Source organism: Agelaius phoeniceus, chromosome 4 (genome assembly GCF_051311805.1).
Source record: "Agelaius phoeniceus isolate bAgePho1 chromosome 4, bAgePho1.hap1, whole genome shotgun sequence".
NCBI classification, from domain to species: domain Eukaryota; kingdom Metazoa; phylum Chordata; class Aves; order Passeriformes; family Icteridae; genus Agelaius; species Agelaius phoeniceus.
In genome coordinates, this window is record NC_135268.1 from 11374838 (window position 1) to 11395024 (window position 20187).

Genomic DNA, 20187 nt, shown 5'->3' on the forward strand with positions numbered 1-20187 from the left:
GCAAGAGGGTGAGAGTGGGAAGCTAGTAGCTTCTCGTCCCCTGATGGACTGGGGACAAGCCTGGGACAGCAGAGCAGGAACCTGCAGGAGGGAAAGCTCTCTCTGCAGGTGGATCACTGCTAAAAACCTTTCTGAGACACACACAGAGGTATTTCAGAGCCTATCTCAAGCATATCTGACCTACAGCCCAGGCTCCAAAGGAGTGCTACATAAACACTGTCCCCAGGCCTGGGCTGGGCTAGGCATCACTCAAAACACACCCAGACACCCTCCAGCACATCAATTCTATTCACTTTGAATTTAAAAACTCAAAATGCACTGGCCTGAACATGACTCCTGCAACAGCTCCCAAAAGAAGAAAGTACAACCTCTACCCTACTGTCCTGCACATGACTTTATAAACTTCTCCCATTCCTAATCATCCCAGACGAGGCTCACCTGGACACAATTATCTCTGTGCAGAGCAAACCATTTACTGGGAAGCAGGTGTCCCCACTGTTGCCAGGTGTCCCGACTGCTGATAGCTCATTTCTTCAGAATGAGGCTGCTTCAGTCCCTGAGATCTGCCTGCAGCTGTGATCCAATTTCACTATCAGTCCATCCCAGATCAGGCCACTGCACTGACTAAAACAGCCAAGTGACAACATCCAGTCTGGTGCCATCTTCATAAAAGTAAATAATGACAATCTACTGGTAAAACAGCCACAAAACTGAGTGTAACCAGCTTGTGGAAAGAAAATGCTGGGAAATACATTTGTCACATTGTTCTTATAAACTCTCTTTATTCCTCTGAAATAAATCATGAGATCTACAAGGCAGGGGCCACATAACGGCTGATAACAAGAAGCTATATCAGCTTTAAGGAGAAAATGAAGACAGAGATACTTAGCTGAGGTACCATCCTTCACAAAGCCTGGGAGTGTTTGTGTCAGAATTTATTCCCTTACAGCCATGCTATTCTAGCCAGCACCAGGGGGGGACAGCAAATTGGATTTTTGGTGTGCCGTGCCTGAAAGGCTCCTCTTGTCCCCAGATCAGCATTTTCATGACCCACCTGTCCAACTACGGCAACGACCGCCTGGGCCTCTACACCTTTGCCAACCTCGCCAGCTTTGTCAGGAGCTCCACAAACCTGAGGCTGCAGACGCTGCCCCCTGTGCAGCTGGCCCAGAAGTACTTCCAGCTCTTCCCCGAGCAGACTGACCCCCTGTGGCAGGTAAAGGCACCTCCTTTTCCTCCTCCAGCTGCAATCCCCTTGTTGGAACGAGCATCTTTTCCTCTAAAAAGCCTTTTTCGAGCATGGGAATGTGAGTTCAACACTGTCATCTAACGGTTACATGTACCTGCCTCTTCTACCTGGAATACCGTTAGCCACACTGAGCTTGTGGTTACACAGGCTTAAATCCAGGAGGACACCAAGGAAACCTGTGCAGTTACTTAGGGCTTACACTTGCGAAAAGGTGCAGAAAATTTCCCCTATAATTTTTGGCCCAGCTACAAAGGAAGTATAAATCTACAATATTTCCACTGGGCTGTAGCAATTCCATTCAGCTGATGATTTTCTCCATCATATTTAGTTAATTTTATTCACCAGCAAAGTGTATCCTCTGTTACCTCTGCAAAAGCAGCATCTGTATGGTAACTGCTTTGAAGAGTAGCCGTCCCAACCTCTTCTGCAGGGCCTTTTGTTCACAGGTTTTTATTTTGCATTCATAGGTAGGAGAAAGATAAGGAGATGAATAATATCTCACATTTCTATTTTGTCCTTCCCTTTTGCATTCTCACGTAAATTAAAATTGGCACTAAGCCCCATGCATCCAGAACCACTCTGACAGCTCAAAAAGTAATGCCTCAAAGCCATTCAGAGGCTTCCATCTGAACCTCAAATGGAAACGTGATTAAATCAATGTTCCAATCTTTTTTTTTTCCCTTCTTTTATTTTTCTGCTAATGATTGAACCTTGTCCTCAGTCATTCAAAACCACTGTACACACACTGTGGGATGTTGCTGCTCAGTGTAGGGCTCTGGAATTAGTGCAGAACACTCAGACCCTGCAGAGGTTTCAGATCCCTAGTGTGATGGGCACCACCACTTTTTGTCCTTCAGAACCCGTGTGACGATAAGAGACACAGGGATATTTGGTCCAGAGACAAAACTTGCGACCACCTGCCCAAATTCCTGGTGATAGGACCCCAGAAAACAGGTAAGGAGCACAAGGAGAGCTTTTAAAAGTTTCTACAAAGTCAAAGGTCCTTTTAAAATTTTTTAATATTTCCTAATGGCACCTCTTTTCGTTGTCATAGGAACAACAGCCCTTTATTTATTCCTTCTGATGCACCCTTCCATTATCAGCAATCTCCCCAGCCCAAAAACTTTTGAGGAAGTTCAATTCTTCAATGGCAACAACTACCACAAGGGAATTGACTGGTAAGAAGAATGACAAAATCGAGGTGTTCATTCTTAATGCATGGAAAATCACAGTGGAACAATTCCAGGAGCGGGTGTGACATCCCCTAATTACTGGATGAATTTGTTATGCTGGGAATTATCAGATGGAAAGAGAATCTAATTGGTAAGGATGGGGCATTTAATCAAGCCCCTAATTTTGTTTAGTAGTAATTGCAGTAAGAATTTTCTGAGTTTTCACACAAATGAATGCAAGAGGCAGTTCTGTCATCAGTACATCTCTGTCTTGTCATAGCTGTAGCTGCACTGACTTACACTCTGTTCCTTCCAAAGTGGCTTTTCATGAAGTGAGGTTCCATTTATCTCTTCACAAGGATCCATCCAATCAATTTTAAATGGAAAAGACCATTCAAAGCCAAAATTCAAATCTTGCATTCTGAAAGCGTCCACAAGCAAAGATATGTCAGTCCCAAAATTAAGAACTTCAACAACGTTAAAATTAAACAGTTTGACATTTAAATGTTGACATTAAATGTTGACATTTTGAAGCTTTTCCCAATTTTTTTCTGCAGATAAAACTGAACTCACTCCAAACTGGTGAAAGATATCCCTTTGACACTGAAGTTATTAGCAAAAATCCCATCCATCACAGGAAAAACCTAATTACCCGACTTCATGAGGGCTTTATTACCAGCACCACCTAAGAGCCAAGATGCATTCCCATTACTCCAGTCTGGGCTGAGCTGAAAAATTCAATTTTGCTTCTTGAGAATTATGTCTGAAAATTCACCTTGTCACCCACCATGAAATGGGAAGCATGGGGCCATGACCCTGTTGTGCTGCTGTTCATTCTGACAAGTCTCTTCCCCTCCAAGGTACATGGAATTCTTCCCCACTCCTTCCAACACCACCACTGACCTCCTGTTTGAGAAAAGTGCCAACTATTTCCACTCTGAGGAAGCTCCCAGGAGAGCTGCTTCCCTCATCCCCAAGGCCAAGATCATCACCATCCTCATTGACCCGTCAGACCGCGCCTACTCCTGGTACCAGGTACGGAATTCTGTGCCCCAGAATTGCACAGTGAGGCCACTGCCAGGGGATGGTGGTGGCATCAGTGGGAATCTGTGTCCTTGGGCAAGTAATGGGAGTTGTGGCACAGCCTTGGCACCCCATGGGAGCAGGAGGGTGCTGGATGCCAGCTTGTGCAGCTGGCACCTGTGACACCGGTGTCAGGAATGATGGAAGTTCCCAGAACAGAGCTGCCACCAGCTGGGAACAAACAGTTTAATCTCAATTACAGTTGACAGGGCACAGAGGGAGAGCAGTGCTCCATGCCCAAGGAGATGCACAGGGAAGAGGAGCATGGCCCAGCCAGGGAATCAGAGCTCTTGATGCTGAGGTCTGGCCCCACTTCCCTTCCCCCAGCGTGTACTCAGCAGTGTGCAGAGGTGCCCAGATGGATCCAGTGTCTCCTGAAGTTTCCAAGGAGGTAAAAAGAGTTGTGACTGGAGACACTGGCTTTTTTCTCTCCTTGGAAACAAAAGCAAGCCTGTTGTTTTCCCCAGAAAACCCCAGGATGCTTTTCCTTGCCTTTTACTGAGCCCACACCCTTCCATACCAAAATCCGCACTATTTAAAAATTCTATTTTTAGGGAAATATATAAGCATGCTTGTGAAAATGGCATAGGCAAACCCATAAAGGAAACACTAAATGCAGTGTTAAAATAGCCTCAGATTAATAATGCTGGGATAGCATGAAATACATCATTTCTGATCCTGCCAGCAAGTTCTGCAAGGAACAAAGCACGGCCAGGGGCTGCAGTTTGCACTGGGTCATATCTCACTGGCAGCTTTCCAGCTGCCGAGGCAAAGCAGTAAACAGTGATTTTTAAGATTTTTAAGAATTCAGGCTTCATCTGCAGCATCCATATTGTGGCACGTATTTCCTTCCCTGTGTCCCCGCAGCACCAGCGCTCCCACGAGGACCCCGCTGCCCTGAGGTTCAATTTCTACGAGGTGATCACAGGCGGCCCCCGGGCGCCGCAGGAGCTGCGGGCGCTGCAGCGGCGCTGCCTGGAGCCCGGCTGGTACGCGCTGCACATCCACAGGTGGCTCTCGCACTTCCCACCCTCCCAGGTAAGGGAGCCCGCCCAGCTCAGCCAGCCTTGGCATGGCCCAAAGCTGTCCCGAGGCTCCTGTGCCCCGGGAAAGCCGCAGCTGCAGCATCAGACCTTGTGCCAGGGCTTTTCAGAAATACAAATTTCATCCTGCTCCCCACTCAGTCCCTATCATAGAAAGCTTTACATGTCCTTGATCCTCAGATAGAATTGGCCTTTCTCAGGGCTGGAGCACAGATTCCTTCTTTTGCCCCCTCTTCCTTCAGATATTTTATTGTATTGTCTTTTATAACCTTTGCCATGAAAAACTTACCTAAGCCCATAGATCTAAAGAATATTTCCATTGTTGAAGTAATAATAATAAAATAACCTAAAGCAAACATTTTAGTACTGCAAAGCACATGCATGGGCACTCTTTGTCCAAGGACATGGTCACATGGCAGTTCACGTCTGTGCCTCATGTCAGGCAAAGCTCTAAGAGGCTCTGTCATCAGCAAGAATCCCCAGAGTGCTCTGGGTGGGACAGAATATGCTGAAAGGAGGCAGAGCTGACATTGCCTACTTTGTCAGGGACCTGGGGAAAAAAAACCAAACAAACCAAACAACAAAAAGAATTAGAAGCTCTGCCTTCTTGCAATCCTCATTTTTCCTTTTATCCAGCCTCAGCTGTACTAAAGAGAAGAGAAGCAGGTCAATCCCATTTCCAGGAGAAGGGAGGAAACCTCAGTCATTTACTTCCTTCTTTCCTCTCTGGCCTTTCTACCCTTTCATAAATGGGGAGGGAGTCCTGCCCAGAGCTGCTGAGCTGGCAGCAAGGGCAGCATTGCCCTGGGAGCAGACAGGCCACGTCTTCTCCTTGCCCACCTCATCCCAACTTATTCCTCCAAAGGAGAGGGGGATGTCCTGGCAAACTCTGAGCATGTAGAGGGTGCTGAGCATCCCATGCCCTGTTCCCTGGGCTCCTCCTCTGCCCTCACCTGGAGCTGCTGCCTTCTCTCCTCAAGATCTCCCACAGACACATCATAAACCTCAGCAATATTTTACATCCTTTCCTTCTCTCTTTTCTCACAGTTGTCTGAGTGTCAGGTTTGGCTTGTGAGGTTTAACTCCTGCATTTGAACAAGGTGCACACACAGAGTTACAAGGTGCCCACCTATGCAAATCCAACTCAATAAAGTAAAAAGCAAACCTAAAAAGGAGTTCATCCACATGAATGTTTTTAGCACTGTACAAAGTTGTGTTAATTTAAATCCAGGTTATCACAGAAGTGAAATAATGCCATTTTTTGGTCACCCTTAGTCCTGTTTCCAAATCAGTGCCATATTTATCTCTGCAGTTGCTCATTATTGATGGACAGCAGCTGAGAAGTGACCCTGCTACTGTGATGGATGAAGTGCAGAAGTTTCTGGGAGTCTCTCCTCACTACAATTACTCTGAAGCTCTAACGTGAGTGTATTCCCTTTCTTATCTGCCCTGTGGGATCCCAGGGCACATCCCCTCCCACCAGAATCCCTGCATTACTAATTACAAACACATCAGGACAACAATAACTTGGAGAAGCCTGGAGTTCTTTCCCATCAGTCTCCAGGAGCTGAAGCCTGCAGTGTCAGGTGTGGAAAGTTTGGCTTTATCATTCCAAATGAGCCCAATGGCAGAGGCTGGGTGAGAAGCACTTGTTCCCCAATCCCATTTTCCTGTCTGGATTTCCATGTACAGCTGAGACTCCTGCAGGGGAGGGAGTAGGCTGAATTCCCCTCTCCCCTCTTAGTCCAGCAGAAAACTGTAAGAAGCTTTTGCCCTGAGCCTCCCTGTGTGAGGAGCACCATCTCTTACAGCCCCAGCCCTGGTATATCTGTGGCCTGGGAAGCCTGGCACTGCTTTTCCAAGCCCCTGAGCCAGCACATGAGGTGGGAAGCAGCAAAGCCTCTGCTTCACCTTCCCTGCAGGCTGGTCCTGAGGGAAACAAGCACAGACTTTGCAGCTGCCCCACACTGCTCCTCTCTACTTACAATTTCCATTTAATGTTTCCTCCCCTAGCAGGGTTCGGCTTATTTATATCACAGGTTCAAAGTAAGACTTCAGTGCTTAACGAAGTTGCTCTGCCAAAACCTTTTTCTAGAGAAAGAATTTTGGATTTCAGAATGCAATTTTTTAAGTCACTGGTTTCCAAAGCGGGTGGAGGGGAGGAGGAGTCTGATCACAGAGCTGAGCTATTGATGCTTGAACAACTCACAACTGCACATCTGCAGTGCCTTCTGCTGGGTTTTTAAAATCCACACCCACAGACATACATCTTCCTTGCTGGAACTAAATCAAAGTCAGTGGAGTTGCACAGCAGGAAAAAATTTGGCTTCTCATACTGGTTTGGACAGGAAAAATGGATTGTAAACAGATCCATAAAATTATGCACTCCCTGTTTAGAGGCATAAAGAATGCAAATGTGCTGTGGAAGCCCTCACTTCTGCACGGATTTGGGATGGAAGGGGAAAATGCATTAAAGTGTGTAGCTGCTTTCTGGCAGGGCTTTTCAAAGGGAAAAAGTTTGCCTAGGATTGTTCCTAGTCATTACTGCCTAACCACTGCACAGCACACATTCCTAAAGGTGTCAGGAAGCAGCCTAAGGAGCCAGGCCTGTGAAGAGCACTGAGCAACAAGTCCATCACCCTGAGTAATTGTGTGAAAGTCCTGCAGGAGAATAAAATCAACCCAGGCAGAAGGGAGCCATGGGAGGGGAGCAGAGGGGCACAGAGGCAGGGCTGGAGGAAAACACAAGATGAGAGGAGTGTGCTTAGGAAAGTGTTCTCCCTTGGAGGGCTGCTACATTCTGTCAGATAGTGAGAGAGAGATCCTCGTGGTGGCATTGCTTGGCTCTGCCCTGGCAGGCATTCCCTGCCTCTGGCATCAGGTACTGCTTTCCCAGAATCCTGCCTCTCCCCCAGGCTTCCTCTGCAGGGAAGGAAAGATAACCAGGCCTCCAAGGATTGCTGCTGACAGTTCTAAAATGCTCCCCTGTAGCTTCAGCCTTAGGGCTATCACTATTTTTAAATAAATGCCTCCACTGTGCCCAATTACATTTACAGAAGCCCTGAGAGTTCTGTGATTTCTAAACACAGAGGGTTGAATTCAGCCTGAACTGTCTCACCCTCTTTTCCCCTTCCCAAATTTGCACATCCTTTTCATAATGTTCAATAAGCTTCTTCTGAGGCAGAAGGATTGTTTGGGGCATAGTTTTGCAGTTTCCCTTTTACCCAGCACATGATGTTGCTGCTCCTCTTGGGAAATCAATGCAAGGCAGCTACAGCACTTCACCATGCAAGGAGCAGATGGGAAAGGCCAAAGCAGAAATGAATCTATCATCAATATACCCATTTAATCAATGATTTATTTGTTTTTAATTGATACAGCTACAGAGACAATTTAGGAAACAAAGGTCAGGCTGCATTAATAGGCTGGGAAAGAAAAACCCATGGAGAAGTTCACCCTTCTCCTGAAATTCACTCATTTCTGCATCTGTGTCGTAGGGACAGGGCAGGGGCAGAAAGGTGGTGTGTAACTAATTAACTCTGTGCTCCAGCCAATTATCATTCATCCCTCTCAAACATCTGCTGAGCAGCAGGAATGAGCAGTGTTTGGATGTTTTATGGCTGCTTCCAGTCCCAGAGCAGTAAATTCCAAACCCAACGCCACATGGTGCTGTTCGTTCCTCAGCAAACGCGCATTTCCAAGCCCTCATCCAAACCCCTTCTATCTCTGCATTCCAGACACCACAATCAAATGGCATGGTTCAGATAAGGCTGCTAAGACAGTGTTTATGCTACAATGCCATACTAGGAAGGAAAATGGTACTGAGATGCAGTGATAGGGAGCAGCCAGCTTCTTCCTCAGGCATGTTAAATCATCAGCACCCAAGCAGCGCTTCTTCAGGAGACCTGCACATCACCCTGTGTGCTGGACAAGGACAACAAAAATTACCCAGTGCAGGTAGTGGGAAAAACTTCCTGCCTTTAGGCACTTCCAAGGCAGATTTGTGGGAAAAAAGTGAATCCCCAGAGTTTACACAGGTTGCCCCCTCTGTCCTCAGAATTCCAGTCATTTAGAGAGATGTGTGCAGCACTAATTGTGGACTAACACTGATGTCTCAGTAGCCAGGAGATGTTTCTGTAGCAAGGTCTTTTAAAAGATATGATCCTCTACAGGTTCGACCCTCAGAAAGGCTTCTGGTGCCAGTTATTGGAAGGAGGGAAAACAAAGTGCCTGGGGAAAAGCAAAGGTCGGAAATACCCACCAATGGACCAAGAGGTAAGGGCTGTTCAGAAATTTATGGGAGCAGTTTTAATACTGACCCTAAATAAACACACTGATTGCTTTTTCCCCTTTGTTGTGTTTTCACTGCGTTGATGTTTTTAAAAATCAGAAACTTGAGCTTTGGAAGAGAGGGCATTGAGTTCCCCCTATGAGAGCCCATTTGTGGGGTGGGTCCCCTTTAACCTGATCTTGGTTTGTTTCTCCCCGCTCAGTCCCGAGCGTTTCTGTCGAGCTACTACCGAGAGCACAACGTGGAGCTGTCCAAGCTGCTGCACAGGCTGGGCCAGCCGCTGCCCTCCTGGCTGCGGCAGGAGCTGCAGAAGGTCAGGTAGCACCGGGGGCACCCGGCCCGGCGCATCCCTGCCCGCTCGCACCCCCCCCGCTCCTCCGGCTCACTCGGCATCGTCAGGACAGGACCTCACGGACCCCGCCCTTCCCAGCGAATCCAGACAAACCACAGGAGAATAAATAAAAAGCCCCAAACCCAAGCCCGACAAGTGTTGGAATGGCCGTGCTGCCGGCGGAGCGGCACCGAGCCCTTCTGGCAGCTCCCGGATGCAGCCCCTGCATCCCGGCCGGGGCCGCGCCGAGCCTCGCTCCTCCCTTCTCCAGGAGGCACCAGGAACTCTGCGTGGAACGGACGGACACCGCATGGACAAACTGCAGTCTGTCAGGATACGGGCAAAGGATGGGAACGTCTCTCGCTGGACTGGGAGGTTGGTCATGCGCTGGGCTTTTTCCGCTTTTGTTTGCAAATCCTTTCACGTTCCCAGCAGGCCGTGCAGCGGGGCGCTGCCAGCAGCCTGGTATTGACAGCTGAGCTTCTGTCTGCAGAGCAGCGCTGTCCCTCTGAAACCTCAGACACTGGGTGAGTCATTTAGGGTCTCAGTCTGCAAACTGGTGCGGAAAAATAACTTTAATTACCTTTTTCAATGTTCTGAACACAAATCAGTCTGCTGGAGCACAAACCCTTCCTGTAGACTTTTATGGAGTTGAAAGGACAAACACAGCCCCTGTATATCACACAAACATGTATGACATACATATCTTCACTCCTGAATATCTGCCTTGTGTATCTCTAGATCAGACACACACTCACTTTTAAATATCTGCTTTTTGTGCCCACAGGGAAATGAAGGGGGGGTTTACCAGAAATATGACATGAACTGTGCTTGGTTCTCAGAGCTGTGGGGGCAAGGTCAGCAAGGCAGGACAGAAACTCCTTGTCCTGTATGGAGGTCATTCCTCAGACCTGGAAGTGGTAAACACATGTATTTGTATTTAACATAGAAACCCACAATCCCTTATCTTAGAGCACTGGCAACACCACAGATGACTGGAATAATGAGAGCTCTGGATAAGTAAGGCTTGGTCAGAGAAGAGTATCTAAATGGAGCATTGATAGAATTATAGCTGTTAAAATGCATTAAAACTGGCTCAGCTTTAATTAAAAGAGGACTGCCTCACTCTTGATTAAAAGCTGAATAAACATGACACTGGTTTCAGGAGCTTTTCAAGGAAATGAGACAAACACTAGAGAATCCAGAAAATTATTTCTTGTTCTTAGCTTTTTGTTTAGAAAGAAGTCCATCTCTCCAGCTCTCAGCTCTGTAATGGCACCATGTCCTGAAAATCCACCAGATATTTTTATACCTCACTCTTATTTTTTAAGTTTGAATGGGCCTCACATTTCTGAGAGATCTCATGTTCCATTGAGAACTGACATTTGAATTGACTTCTTTATATGTCACAAAGATGAAATAACATTATTTCCAGGTTTCACTCCCTCCACTTGTAACAGGACCCACCAGCACAGAGGAGCCTTTGTGAACTGCCTGGAAATCATCTCCTTTGCTTTTTTATACTTTTTTATGTCACTGACCATATCGTTGTTGGGATTCTTACAGACCAGCAAAACAAAGGCAGCAAAAATGCAACAATTATTGATGGCAAGAGGGCTGTGGCTGGGAAAGACCATGCTGGTCCTTCTTTCCTGTCTGTAAATCACAGGATTCCTGTGCTGCAGGCTGTAATTCAGAATTCCACAGTGCTGCAGGGGGGCTGCAGCTGCAGTTTGCTCCCATTGCCCTGGAAAAGAGAATTCCAGGATGTGACCCTGTGGGGCAGGCACGGGAGTCAGGGCCCATGGCAGCAGAGCTGATGATGAAAGCAGAGCTTTGGGAAAGCTGAGCTCCTATAACTGAGGTTGTCTTTGAGCAAGAAGCAATCAGAATGGAATCCAAACCCCTCTAAATTATGCATTGACCTCTCAAGGTCTAAAATAAAGTTGCAGGATTAACTGCTCCAAGATATTGTCTAATAAACCAAATTTCCTCTCTGATAGGGGAGCAGGCTGCTGAGAGTCCCCCAAACAAATTAAAATGGCGGAATTAGAAATTCTTGGGGGAGGAAGAGGTTGTGTAATGAAAGCGCTGATGGGTCCAGGCTCTCTGATGTGATAATGAGGCAGTGGGGATGTGCCCTGAATACAGAAGCAGGAGCTGAGTGTTTGCTCCTCTTCCTTCTCCCCCTCCCCACTATGAGGCAGGGAGATGGGGGATCTTTCATCCCCTGAACGATCAGGGGCTGGGGTGCTCATTTCCCCTCTGCTGGGCCACCCAAAAGGGAGACATCAACCACTCATTTAGCTCCCATCAGTAACAAATTATGTTCATAATAGGCTTAAAATTGATGTTTCTAATAGGAATGTGTGTGACATCTGTGTCAAGCAGGGACATAAATCAGCAGTGACCAATGGCTGATTTGATTGTACTGAACTAAGGCTAGATTTGGGGTTTCTTCTACATAACTCTGTGTTCATCGGACAGGAATTTCCCTGTCAGACAACATTTCTTACACTGTCTTTATTTCTCTTTTTGTCCTTCCAGTTCATCCTTCTAGTGTGACTGCAAAGGTGTGGACCTGCCCACGGACTCGATTCCTCCATCACTCTCCTATCTAGAAAAGCTGCCAAAAAAAAATCAGGATTTGCAAGTGACACAGATTCTGAAGTGTTCAGTGACTGGATAACTTTTATAATACTTCTATGATTTCTGCATTATTTCAGAACAAAGGACATCCTGTTGATAGAGCTGAGGAAAAACTTCACTGTCTTGCCCAAGCTCTTTTTTTTTAAATTTTTCTTTCCCCTTCTACGTGACAACAGCAAATCCAGTTGAACAAATACTTGGTGTTGAAGCAGAAGGAATTAAAATAAATTTTGATCACTCAAAGTATTTTTGTTGGGGGGGTGGGGATGGTGAGGGAGGTCAAGGGCTGTACTTGCTGGAATTGTTTTAAATAATTGATGTGCTCACAGCTGATTATGGGTTCTTCTCATGCCACAGATTAAACACTTCTGATGGTGTATTACAGACAGAGCTTTACTTCTTCCCTCAAACCCTCCTTCCCATTTCCTGAGCCCAAATGTGCTTTTCCACAGCCTCTGCCATCTATTTCAAACCCTGCACCTTCCCAGCTCCTCCTGCCTCAGCACCTCCCCTGGCTTCCACCCACCCTCAGCACAGCGGCCCCAAAACATGGGATTTCCTGGCAAGGCCACTGACCTCCTCCTCCTCCTCCTCCTCCTCCTCCTCCTCCTCCTCCTCCTCTTCTTCCCAGGAAGGCACATGGATGCAGGCACATCTGACCCTTCAGTATTTGTTACACACATTTCTGGGCCTGCCCTGCCAAAGTTTGGCCTCCCTGCATAGGAGAGGGACATGCAGCCCCAAGCAAGCTCTTGCCCTAATTAAAAATAATTTCCTTCTGCTCCGTTTGAGGAATCTTAAAAGGCCCTGATTCCAGCTACTACAAATTCCTCAAATTGTGCACTCAGAAGTATGAGACAGCTTTTTTTCTCTCCCTAAAATCTCGTAATGCTTCTATTTTTTATTATAAAATATTCATTTGTTTTACTGATCTGTGTCAGAATGAGGTTAAATCATAGCAGAGTCGAGGATTCTTTCTACAAACCTTCCAGAATAGCTAATTCCACCTCCCAAGAGCTTCAATCATCGAGGAAATTACAAATGACATTACAGATATCTCACCACAAATTTTACCCTTTTTTTCCAGGTCTGCCTGATGCTTGTAGACAAATTTTCAAAGGTAGCTAAATTTGAAAAATATTTTAGGAGTCTAAATCTGTTAAAAAACCAGAAAAACAAAAAACCCAAACTTGTGGGCCCCTATACTTGTAGGCCCTAAAAATCAGCTGGCTTTCTATCAGGCTTTCCAGGCCCAGGCAAATTTCCTGCCTCAGTCTTATTTAATAAAACAACAGCCGAATTCTTGAAAAATTTTACTACTTCTATGAAATTCATGAATCAGACTATTCCCTCCTGGAACCTGGAAACCTGAGCTAACTTGTGAGGTAATCTGTTTGTGTAAAGAGCCTTTCCTATGTCCAGTGGGAGAGGAGAGGAGAGGAGAGGAGAGGAGAGGAGAGGAGAGGAGAGGAGAGGAGAGGAGAGGAGAGGAGAGGAGAGGAGAGGAGAGGAGCTCTTTGTCAGCCCTGTAAATATCCAAATCCCAGTCAGCAACTGATTTATAGAATGGCAGAAATGAATCCTGCATATAATTTATACTCCTATTTCCGCTCATGAGGAATTAAAGACTTCCCAGGAAAACAGATTGATATTTGCATTTCAGTCAGCTGCAGCTGCTGGGTGGGGAGAAAAACATTTAAAACATCTCAATAAACCCAGATCTGCCACTTTGGGTTTGCAAAGCTGTTTGTCCTGCTGCAGCTCCCTCTAACCAGACCTGGGCTAGTTTTATAGTGCTCCTATTTCTTTGGGAATGGGAATGTGACACGTTAATACACAAATCTGTCTCCATCACAGAAGGTCAGGAGGGTTTATGGATTGGCAGTTGGAGTTATCCTGGGGTTTTCTCAGAGGTTATTTTCAGCCAGGAGAAGGTCAGCAGCGGGTGGAGTGGGATTTCTCAATCTGAATTGCAATTCCATAAAATGCTGTGGGGGTTGAAAAGTGTGGTTTATAATTTGGGAGATAACTGCATGCCATTCAATTGACTTTGTACTTGCCACTTCTCAGAGTCTGGTGGATGTTCTGCTGCCTTGCAGAACTTATCTGTAACACACATCCCCTCTTGGTAATTTAGCTTCCCTTCAGAGGAGGAGCTGAGCTACAAGGAATAGCTGGATGTTGGAGGAGATGAGTTTTTTCAGAACTTGCTCTGAGGCAGATATTTATTTACAGTTTTTCTTTAACTCTGTGTGTGTGTGTGTGTGTTTCACTGTGTTTGCCTTAGCTGGGGAATCATCTCCACATTAAATCTGCACGCCCTCCAAAGGCTCACAATTCCCATCAGCATCAGTGACAATTAAATATTCTGGTGAAGGAGAGAATAGACCCACCAACAGAAAATGTTATTTAATGACATTGTAGCTGCAGCACATCTTCCTGCAGAGCTTTGTGTAATCACACCAAGTAAGCAAAGAGAAATTGTGCTGCAACGTGAAGCATTTAATATTTCATAAGCAATCTGATCTAAAAAAAAAGGCACAGAATCACCTTTTGAGTATTTTTGTCTTTTAGGAGAAAGTTTTGTGTCTTAGATTTTGGGGTTTCTGCCTTCCGACAAGGAAGTGCTGTAGGCCTGCTTCCCCTTTGTGCTTTCCTACTCACCCACACACCTTGGGGCTACTTCTCATCATCAGCATCTAGTCATTCACCTGCAAATTTCAGTCCCAACTGACTTTCTTCCTTGACTAAATTCTGCTCCCTGCTTCCAGAGAGGAAAACTGCAGATCTCCCAGGGAAGCATCACTTTTCATTGCCTAGACCATACAGGCTTCAATTACTTTTAGGTTATCCCAGTTAATTAAGACAATGTGTTCTAGGAGAGTGCTGAGGATCTCTCTGATGTGGTTTTCCTGCATCATTCCCACAGTTTTCCCTCTGTTCCAATGCAGGGAAGCTTCTTGGTCATAAAGCACAGAAGAGCTGGATGGCACTGTGATGAAATCTGCCATCATTAGGCTGGGAGCTGCAGCTAAATTATAAATCGTCATCCTAAGTAGAAAGAACATTTTTATGGATCCTGGCTCACCCTCTGCAGACTTCAGCTATTTCCAGTAACTGCCACACAGAACACACTACAATTTGTCAGCTGCTTGGAAAAGGAGACTTGAGTCTGGGGACTTAATTCCCTTCAATCTTCTTAAAAGATATGATCCCAAACCTGGGGATGAAAGCCTAGCAAGGTACAGGGAGGCAATCCAAAGCAGCCAGGACAATCAGAAGGGACAAGCACCTCAGCACAACACTAAAACTCATTTCTCCAAAGGTCAGATGCACAGCCAGGAAGCCTTTTTTATTTGCCTCCACGTTAGAGAAGTGGCAGAGTAAGAAGCATTTGGAGGATTGCCTGGATTGCTGTGGGAAGGTGTCGTGTCAGGGCTTTAACACAGACCACGTTGTCACAGTCTTTCTAAAGCCCAGCTCATGACAAGCCATTTTTTCCCCCTCCCACATGAAATTTTGACAGACATGTTTTATATTGGTGACATCCTGTGACAGTGTTTTGGCTCTGGTGTGAAAAACATCTGTAGAACAGAGGATTTTTATTGCCACAGGAGCCTGCTCGGCAGCTGAAGGTTTTAGTGTGGATCCTAAATCACCATTCCTGTAGTGCTGCAGATCCTTTTTTCCAAAATAGCTCCATATTTTCATAAACCCCAAGTGCTTTTACTTAGGGCATGGCATGCTCACAGAGCCAAGCACTAATCAGGGAATGAGGTGAATTGTGCAGGGTGAGCCCATGAGTGGGCCTAGAACAAAGGCAGGAATCAGGGAAATACTGTAAATTAGGATGCTTGTTTAAAGGGAAATCCCTAAGGAAGAGAACTATGAGTCCTCTTGGAAAGCTCAGCAGCATTTAGAAAATTTCCACAAAGACTTCAGTGCTTTTCCAGCTCTGACAGTCTGAAAGCTCCAGTTCTGTCAGCAAAGCACAGGCTGGGCAATTCCTCCCCCTTTTCCCAATGTCAGGTGCCGATTCACCTGCACATGGACCTGTACAGGCTGTTTCCATCCATGGTCCTTTGGAAATGAGAAACTCTTTTTTGCCCCCTTTCACAAAGACCACCCTGAGGAATTGAGCTCTGAGGGAAGGGAAGCATTTACCAGCAGCCCACTCAGTGTGGGATTTTTTCATAAAATGTTCTTCGATAAAATACTGAGTGCTAAAGGAGAAATATCCCTCGCAGACTTGACTTTGCCATGGACCTATTTAATACTGGCACATTAAACACACTTTTATTTTACACATTAAAGAATATTAATTCTGGATACCTAACAGTGACACAATGAAGACATTATAAAATTTGGTAATGTGCAATAAAACTACCTTCACAAGTGCCCAACCATAAGTACATCCATTTTCTGGTTTCCTTCCAGTATTAAGTTTTGTACTCTTGCACCTTCAATTACAGAGCTTAGTGCCCATTTAAAATGACTCTAGTTTGCCCACAGACTGGGGCATCCATTTTGGCTGCCTTTTCCATTTGCCACCTGTTGATTAATGGCCTCAATAATTTATACCTTCACAGCTTTGTTGTTTTTCCAATGGAAGAGCTGAATTGTGGGGCAGACACCCACCCTCCTGTGTAATAAAGGGGCAGAGGAAAACTCTGCAGCTTCTTGTGCCGGGATTACAGAGGGCTTTCACATGAAGCAGGGGCTGGGCACTGCAGGCAAGTGTCTGCTGGGAAAGCTTGGAGATACATTTTGCTGCACTGCTGAGAGCCATCCCTGCATTCGGACATGTGTGGATGGAGAGGAGACTGTAAAGCCAAGGAGAAATCATTGAAAGCAGGGAATAGGAAATGAGTAACACATCCCTGAAGGGGAAAGCACTTCTTTGGAGGCAGAGCTTTGCTTATGGAAAAGAAAGTTGGGGTTCCTGGCAAAGCAACTCAGGAAAAACAAGCCCACAAGATGCTCTGCAGGGTCCCTTCTAAACCAAACCCATCCATGATCCTATGAATTGCTATATAAAATCCAGCTGACTGACCTGGCACCTGTGGCATTTCCCAAATTAAAAGCACATTCCAGTCTCTCCTCACAGCACACAGGTTTCATGAACTCTGTCACAGGGTTAAGCTTGTGTCTAATTTAAGAGGTGACTGAGATGTATTATTTTAGAAAGTGAGAGTAGGAGAAAATTGGCAGCAGCGCAAAGAGTGAGTCCTCATCCAAGGGAATTCAGTGGCACAGGGATTGGACATCCTGCCTCAAGAGCTGCTTCTGCAGGGCCTGGAGCACAGCAGCAATTACCAGGTTTAAATACTCCGTGTTACTAAGTGTTGGAGGAGTGCTGGGGGTGCTTTCAGACACAAGCCAGCTACTGGAAGCCAAACCAGCCTGGCATAGCTTCACCAGGAACTCCCAGTGCCGAGGGAGCTCCTGGGGTCCACCACAGCATCACCCAGGGACAGGGACAACCCTGGAGGTGCTGACCCACCCAACAGCTCACAGAGGCGGTTTTTTTTTGGCTGCAGACTCCCTGGGAAAGCCAAAACTCCCCCCTTCTGGGAGCCACAATTAGCGCAGCGAATCGCAACCTTTCTCCCCAGCTTTGCAAAATAATCAAAAGCCATAGGAATCCAAACCCGATCTCAAAATGCTGCTCTGAAGCTGGAATCATGGAGGGTTTAAAAGCATAATCCTGTTATGGTGACAGTTTAAACACTTTCCTTATCTGCTGGAGCAAAGATGACAGCCAGCACCACTCTGGAAAACCTGGGAGGAGCCTCTGGAAAATCAAGCCCCGTGACTGTAGGTGCAGCCAGGGCAGAGGAGGCTCATGGCCAGATCTGCATTTGTAGCACCACAGGAAGGAAGGAGAAAATAGGGATTGAAGGACCAAATAGGGATCAAAGGAAAAAACCGCGTTAATCTCAAAAATCCCAAATCGCCGCTTCAGGAATAAGAAGCGTAATGCCCTAAAATCCTTTGGCTAATCCCAAAACACCAGGATGACTCAAGGGTCCTGAGTCATGGACCATGCAGGAAAAGCTGCTCTGGTGAGTGGAGCTGCACAGAGCAGAGCTGAAATAAGGCCATAAGGGCTGGAAATAAGAGCAGGTGCTCAGAAAATTCCAACAAATTTTCTCAACTACTGGAGCTGAAAGAAAAGCTAGAGATGAATAACAGACCTCAAAATCAGGCATTGTGCCTCAAAGCAACTGCCAACTCAAAATTTACTAATCAGATGTAGAGTGCCAAAAGCACATTTGTTTTATTTGTCTCCTGACAGCATTTCCTGTCAGTGGGTAAAAACCCCAAATTCATTGCTACCATAAACTCATGGAATCAGAGAATCCTTAAGGTTGGAAGAGACCTTTAAGATTTTCAAGTCCAAACACGGCTATTAAAAGAAAAGGGGGAGGTGGGGAAAGCTCTGCCAAGAAATTAGCTAAGGTTTAGCCAAATTTAGCTAGAAATTAGCACGGTATTCAACTTCTCCTTTCCTCACACCTCTCAATATCTTGCAAATGTTTAACAGCAAATTCACAAAGTAACCTTCCGTTTTCCTGGACTTGAAATGAGTATTTCTTTAGGCAAGGGGAGAATGAGAAGTGGGATAAATATTTGTCTATAGGTGCAGAGTATGGCAGGTTAAAAATAAGATCCCTCCAGTGCAAAATTCACCCTGCGTCAGCCTTCATTTCCCTACCAGCCCAGCAGTGAAGGAGGCACTTTTAATTAAGTGCAAGATAAGTATGGAAAACTGAGTTGGAGAAACAAGGAGGAATAGGATTATTCTAATCCAATGTGACATAATTAAATGCAGGAATCAAAGGCTCTTAGTGGCACAGAACTTGTTAGAGCCTTGAAGTGGGTATTTGCACTTCATTCTGACATGCTGCAGCCTCTTCACAAAAGCAAAGCTTTTTCAGAAGGGATGAAAGGGTGACAGAGATGTTCACAAATCACTTGGAAAAAAGAAACAAGGAAAAAAATCCTTAAAACAACATTACAGCAAAAGGCTCTTCCTCAAAAACATCCAGCAAAACAAAAGCAAAAAAAAATCCTGGCAGCACTGATGCTGACATTATTTTGAGGTCTTTTTTCTCAATTGTATCTTAATAATAATAATAATAATAATCTTCCAAGCTACCAGAAGGAAATTTGCCCTCTGCAAAGGTGATTCCAGGGAATGCCCGGGGAGCAGAGAATTTAAGGCAGAAATGAATTAATGAACTAGCAGGTGTATTTTGTGTCTGAACTCCAGTTTTTGTTTGGTTAGTTTTGGTGGGTTTGGAGGAGGGGGGATGGAATGATCTTACATCACCCTGCAGTGATTGGTGTGGCTGGCTGCGGATCAGGGATTTGCCCTGGAGCTCACTAACTTCTCACAGGAATTTTTATTTTCCAGCACCACACCTCCTCCACACTGGCTACAATAACTACATTTAATTCCAGGTATCAAGCTGGAGAATTCCACTTGTTTCACTCACGTCCTTCACTTCTCACAGAGCTTCCCCAGACCCTGAGAGGCACCTGCTGCTGACAGAGACAATTCCAGCTTCTGCAGGAACTCAGGAGATAAACAGAGATGGGTGTCCTTGAGGGGTGGCCTTCCTGCCCAGAAGGAACTCTTCTAATTCCAGAATATGCTGAGCACACCTGGAATTTTGAGTGGGAAAAGTTGTGCCAAAGCAAGGTCTGGAGCGCTTGCAGTACAAGGTCAAATCCCCCCCCCCCTTGGAACACAGCTCCCACTTCCCATACCAATGAAAAGTAATCAGATTCCTGTTTTCAGTAATTCAATACTAAACCAAATTCTCATTAGATTAATAGAAGGATGTCAGGAGTTGTCTTTTCAGGGTTGGGTTTTTTCCCCTGTTTTGGCATTCTGTCCCTTTTAGCTGTCATCCTTGTTTTCTCTGCTCCCAAGATGGGAAAGGCGGACAAAAGGTCAAAAAAGAAATATATTAAATTTCCCCACTGTCTAAAAAAATAAAAGAAGACCCATCAGCCCCAAGCTCTTGCCATGTTGTTTTGGGGTTTTTTTCAGCTTCTCAGAAGAGAGAAATAGAGAAGCAAACCGGGCCATTTCTTTCCTTTTAACAGACTTGGAGACAGAGTGGGAACACACAAAAATTTATCCTCATCCCTTTCTGGGTAATCAATACACCTGAAGAAGTGTTTGCTATCAATCCCCAGCTACTGTACCCTTGTGCTGGTGTCAACACCACATCCAAGGATCCTGGGTGGTGCAGAAACAGCAAATAAAAGGCAACATGTCTGTTGTGATATATTGATTACCTGGCTGTAAAAACATTGGGAAGAGTTATCCGTGGGTGCCTGTCTTTTATTGCTGT

At 45.7% G+C, this 20187-nt stretch overlaps 1 protein-coding gene across 3 annotated transcripts in view; it reads left to right on the plus strand.

The window, feature by feature from the left end:
* The window catches only part of LOC129120395 (bifunctional heparan sulfate N-deacetylase/N-sulfotransferase 4), a 65548-nt gene extending 53348 nt beyond the window's left edge, over positions 1–12200 (plus strand). For 2 of the 3 annotated variants that reach the window (XM_077176789.1, XM_054632982.2), the window contains 9 exons: positions 1034–1216; positions 2107–2203; positions 2304–2427; positions 3282–3456; positions 4372–4542; positions 5860–5969; positions 8720–8822; positions 9041–9544; positions 11717–12200. In XM_077176789.1, the coding sequence (XP_077032904.1) occupies positions 1034–1216; positions 2107–2203; positions 2304–2427; positions 3282–3456; positions 4372–4542; positions 5860–5969; positions 8720–8822; positions 9041–9160 (1083 nt within the window). In that variant the 3' untranslated portion in view covers positions 9161–9544; positions 11717–12200. Of the gene's footprint in view, positions 1–1033; positions 1217–2106; positions 2204–2303; positions 2428–3281; positions 3457–4371; positions 4543–5859; positions 5970–8719; positions 8823–9040; positions 9697–11716 lie in introns of all 3 variants that reach the window. The other variant, XM_077176788.1, reaches the window with a different exon arrangement.
* The last annotated feature ends 7987 nt before the right edge of the window (positions 12201–20187 follow it).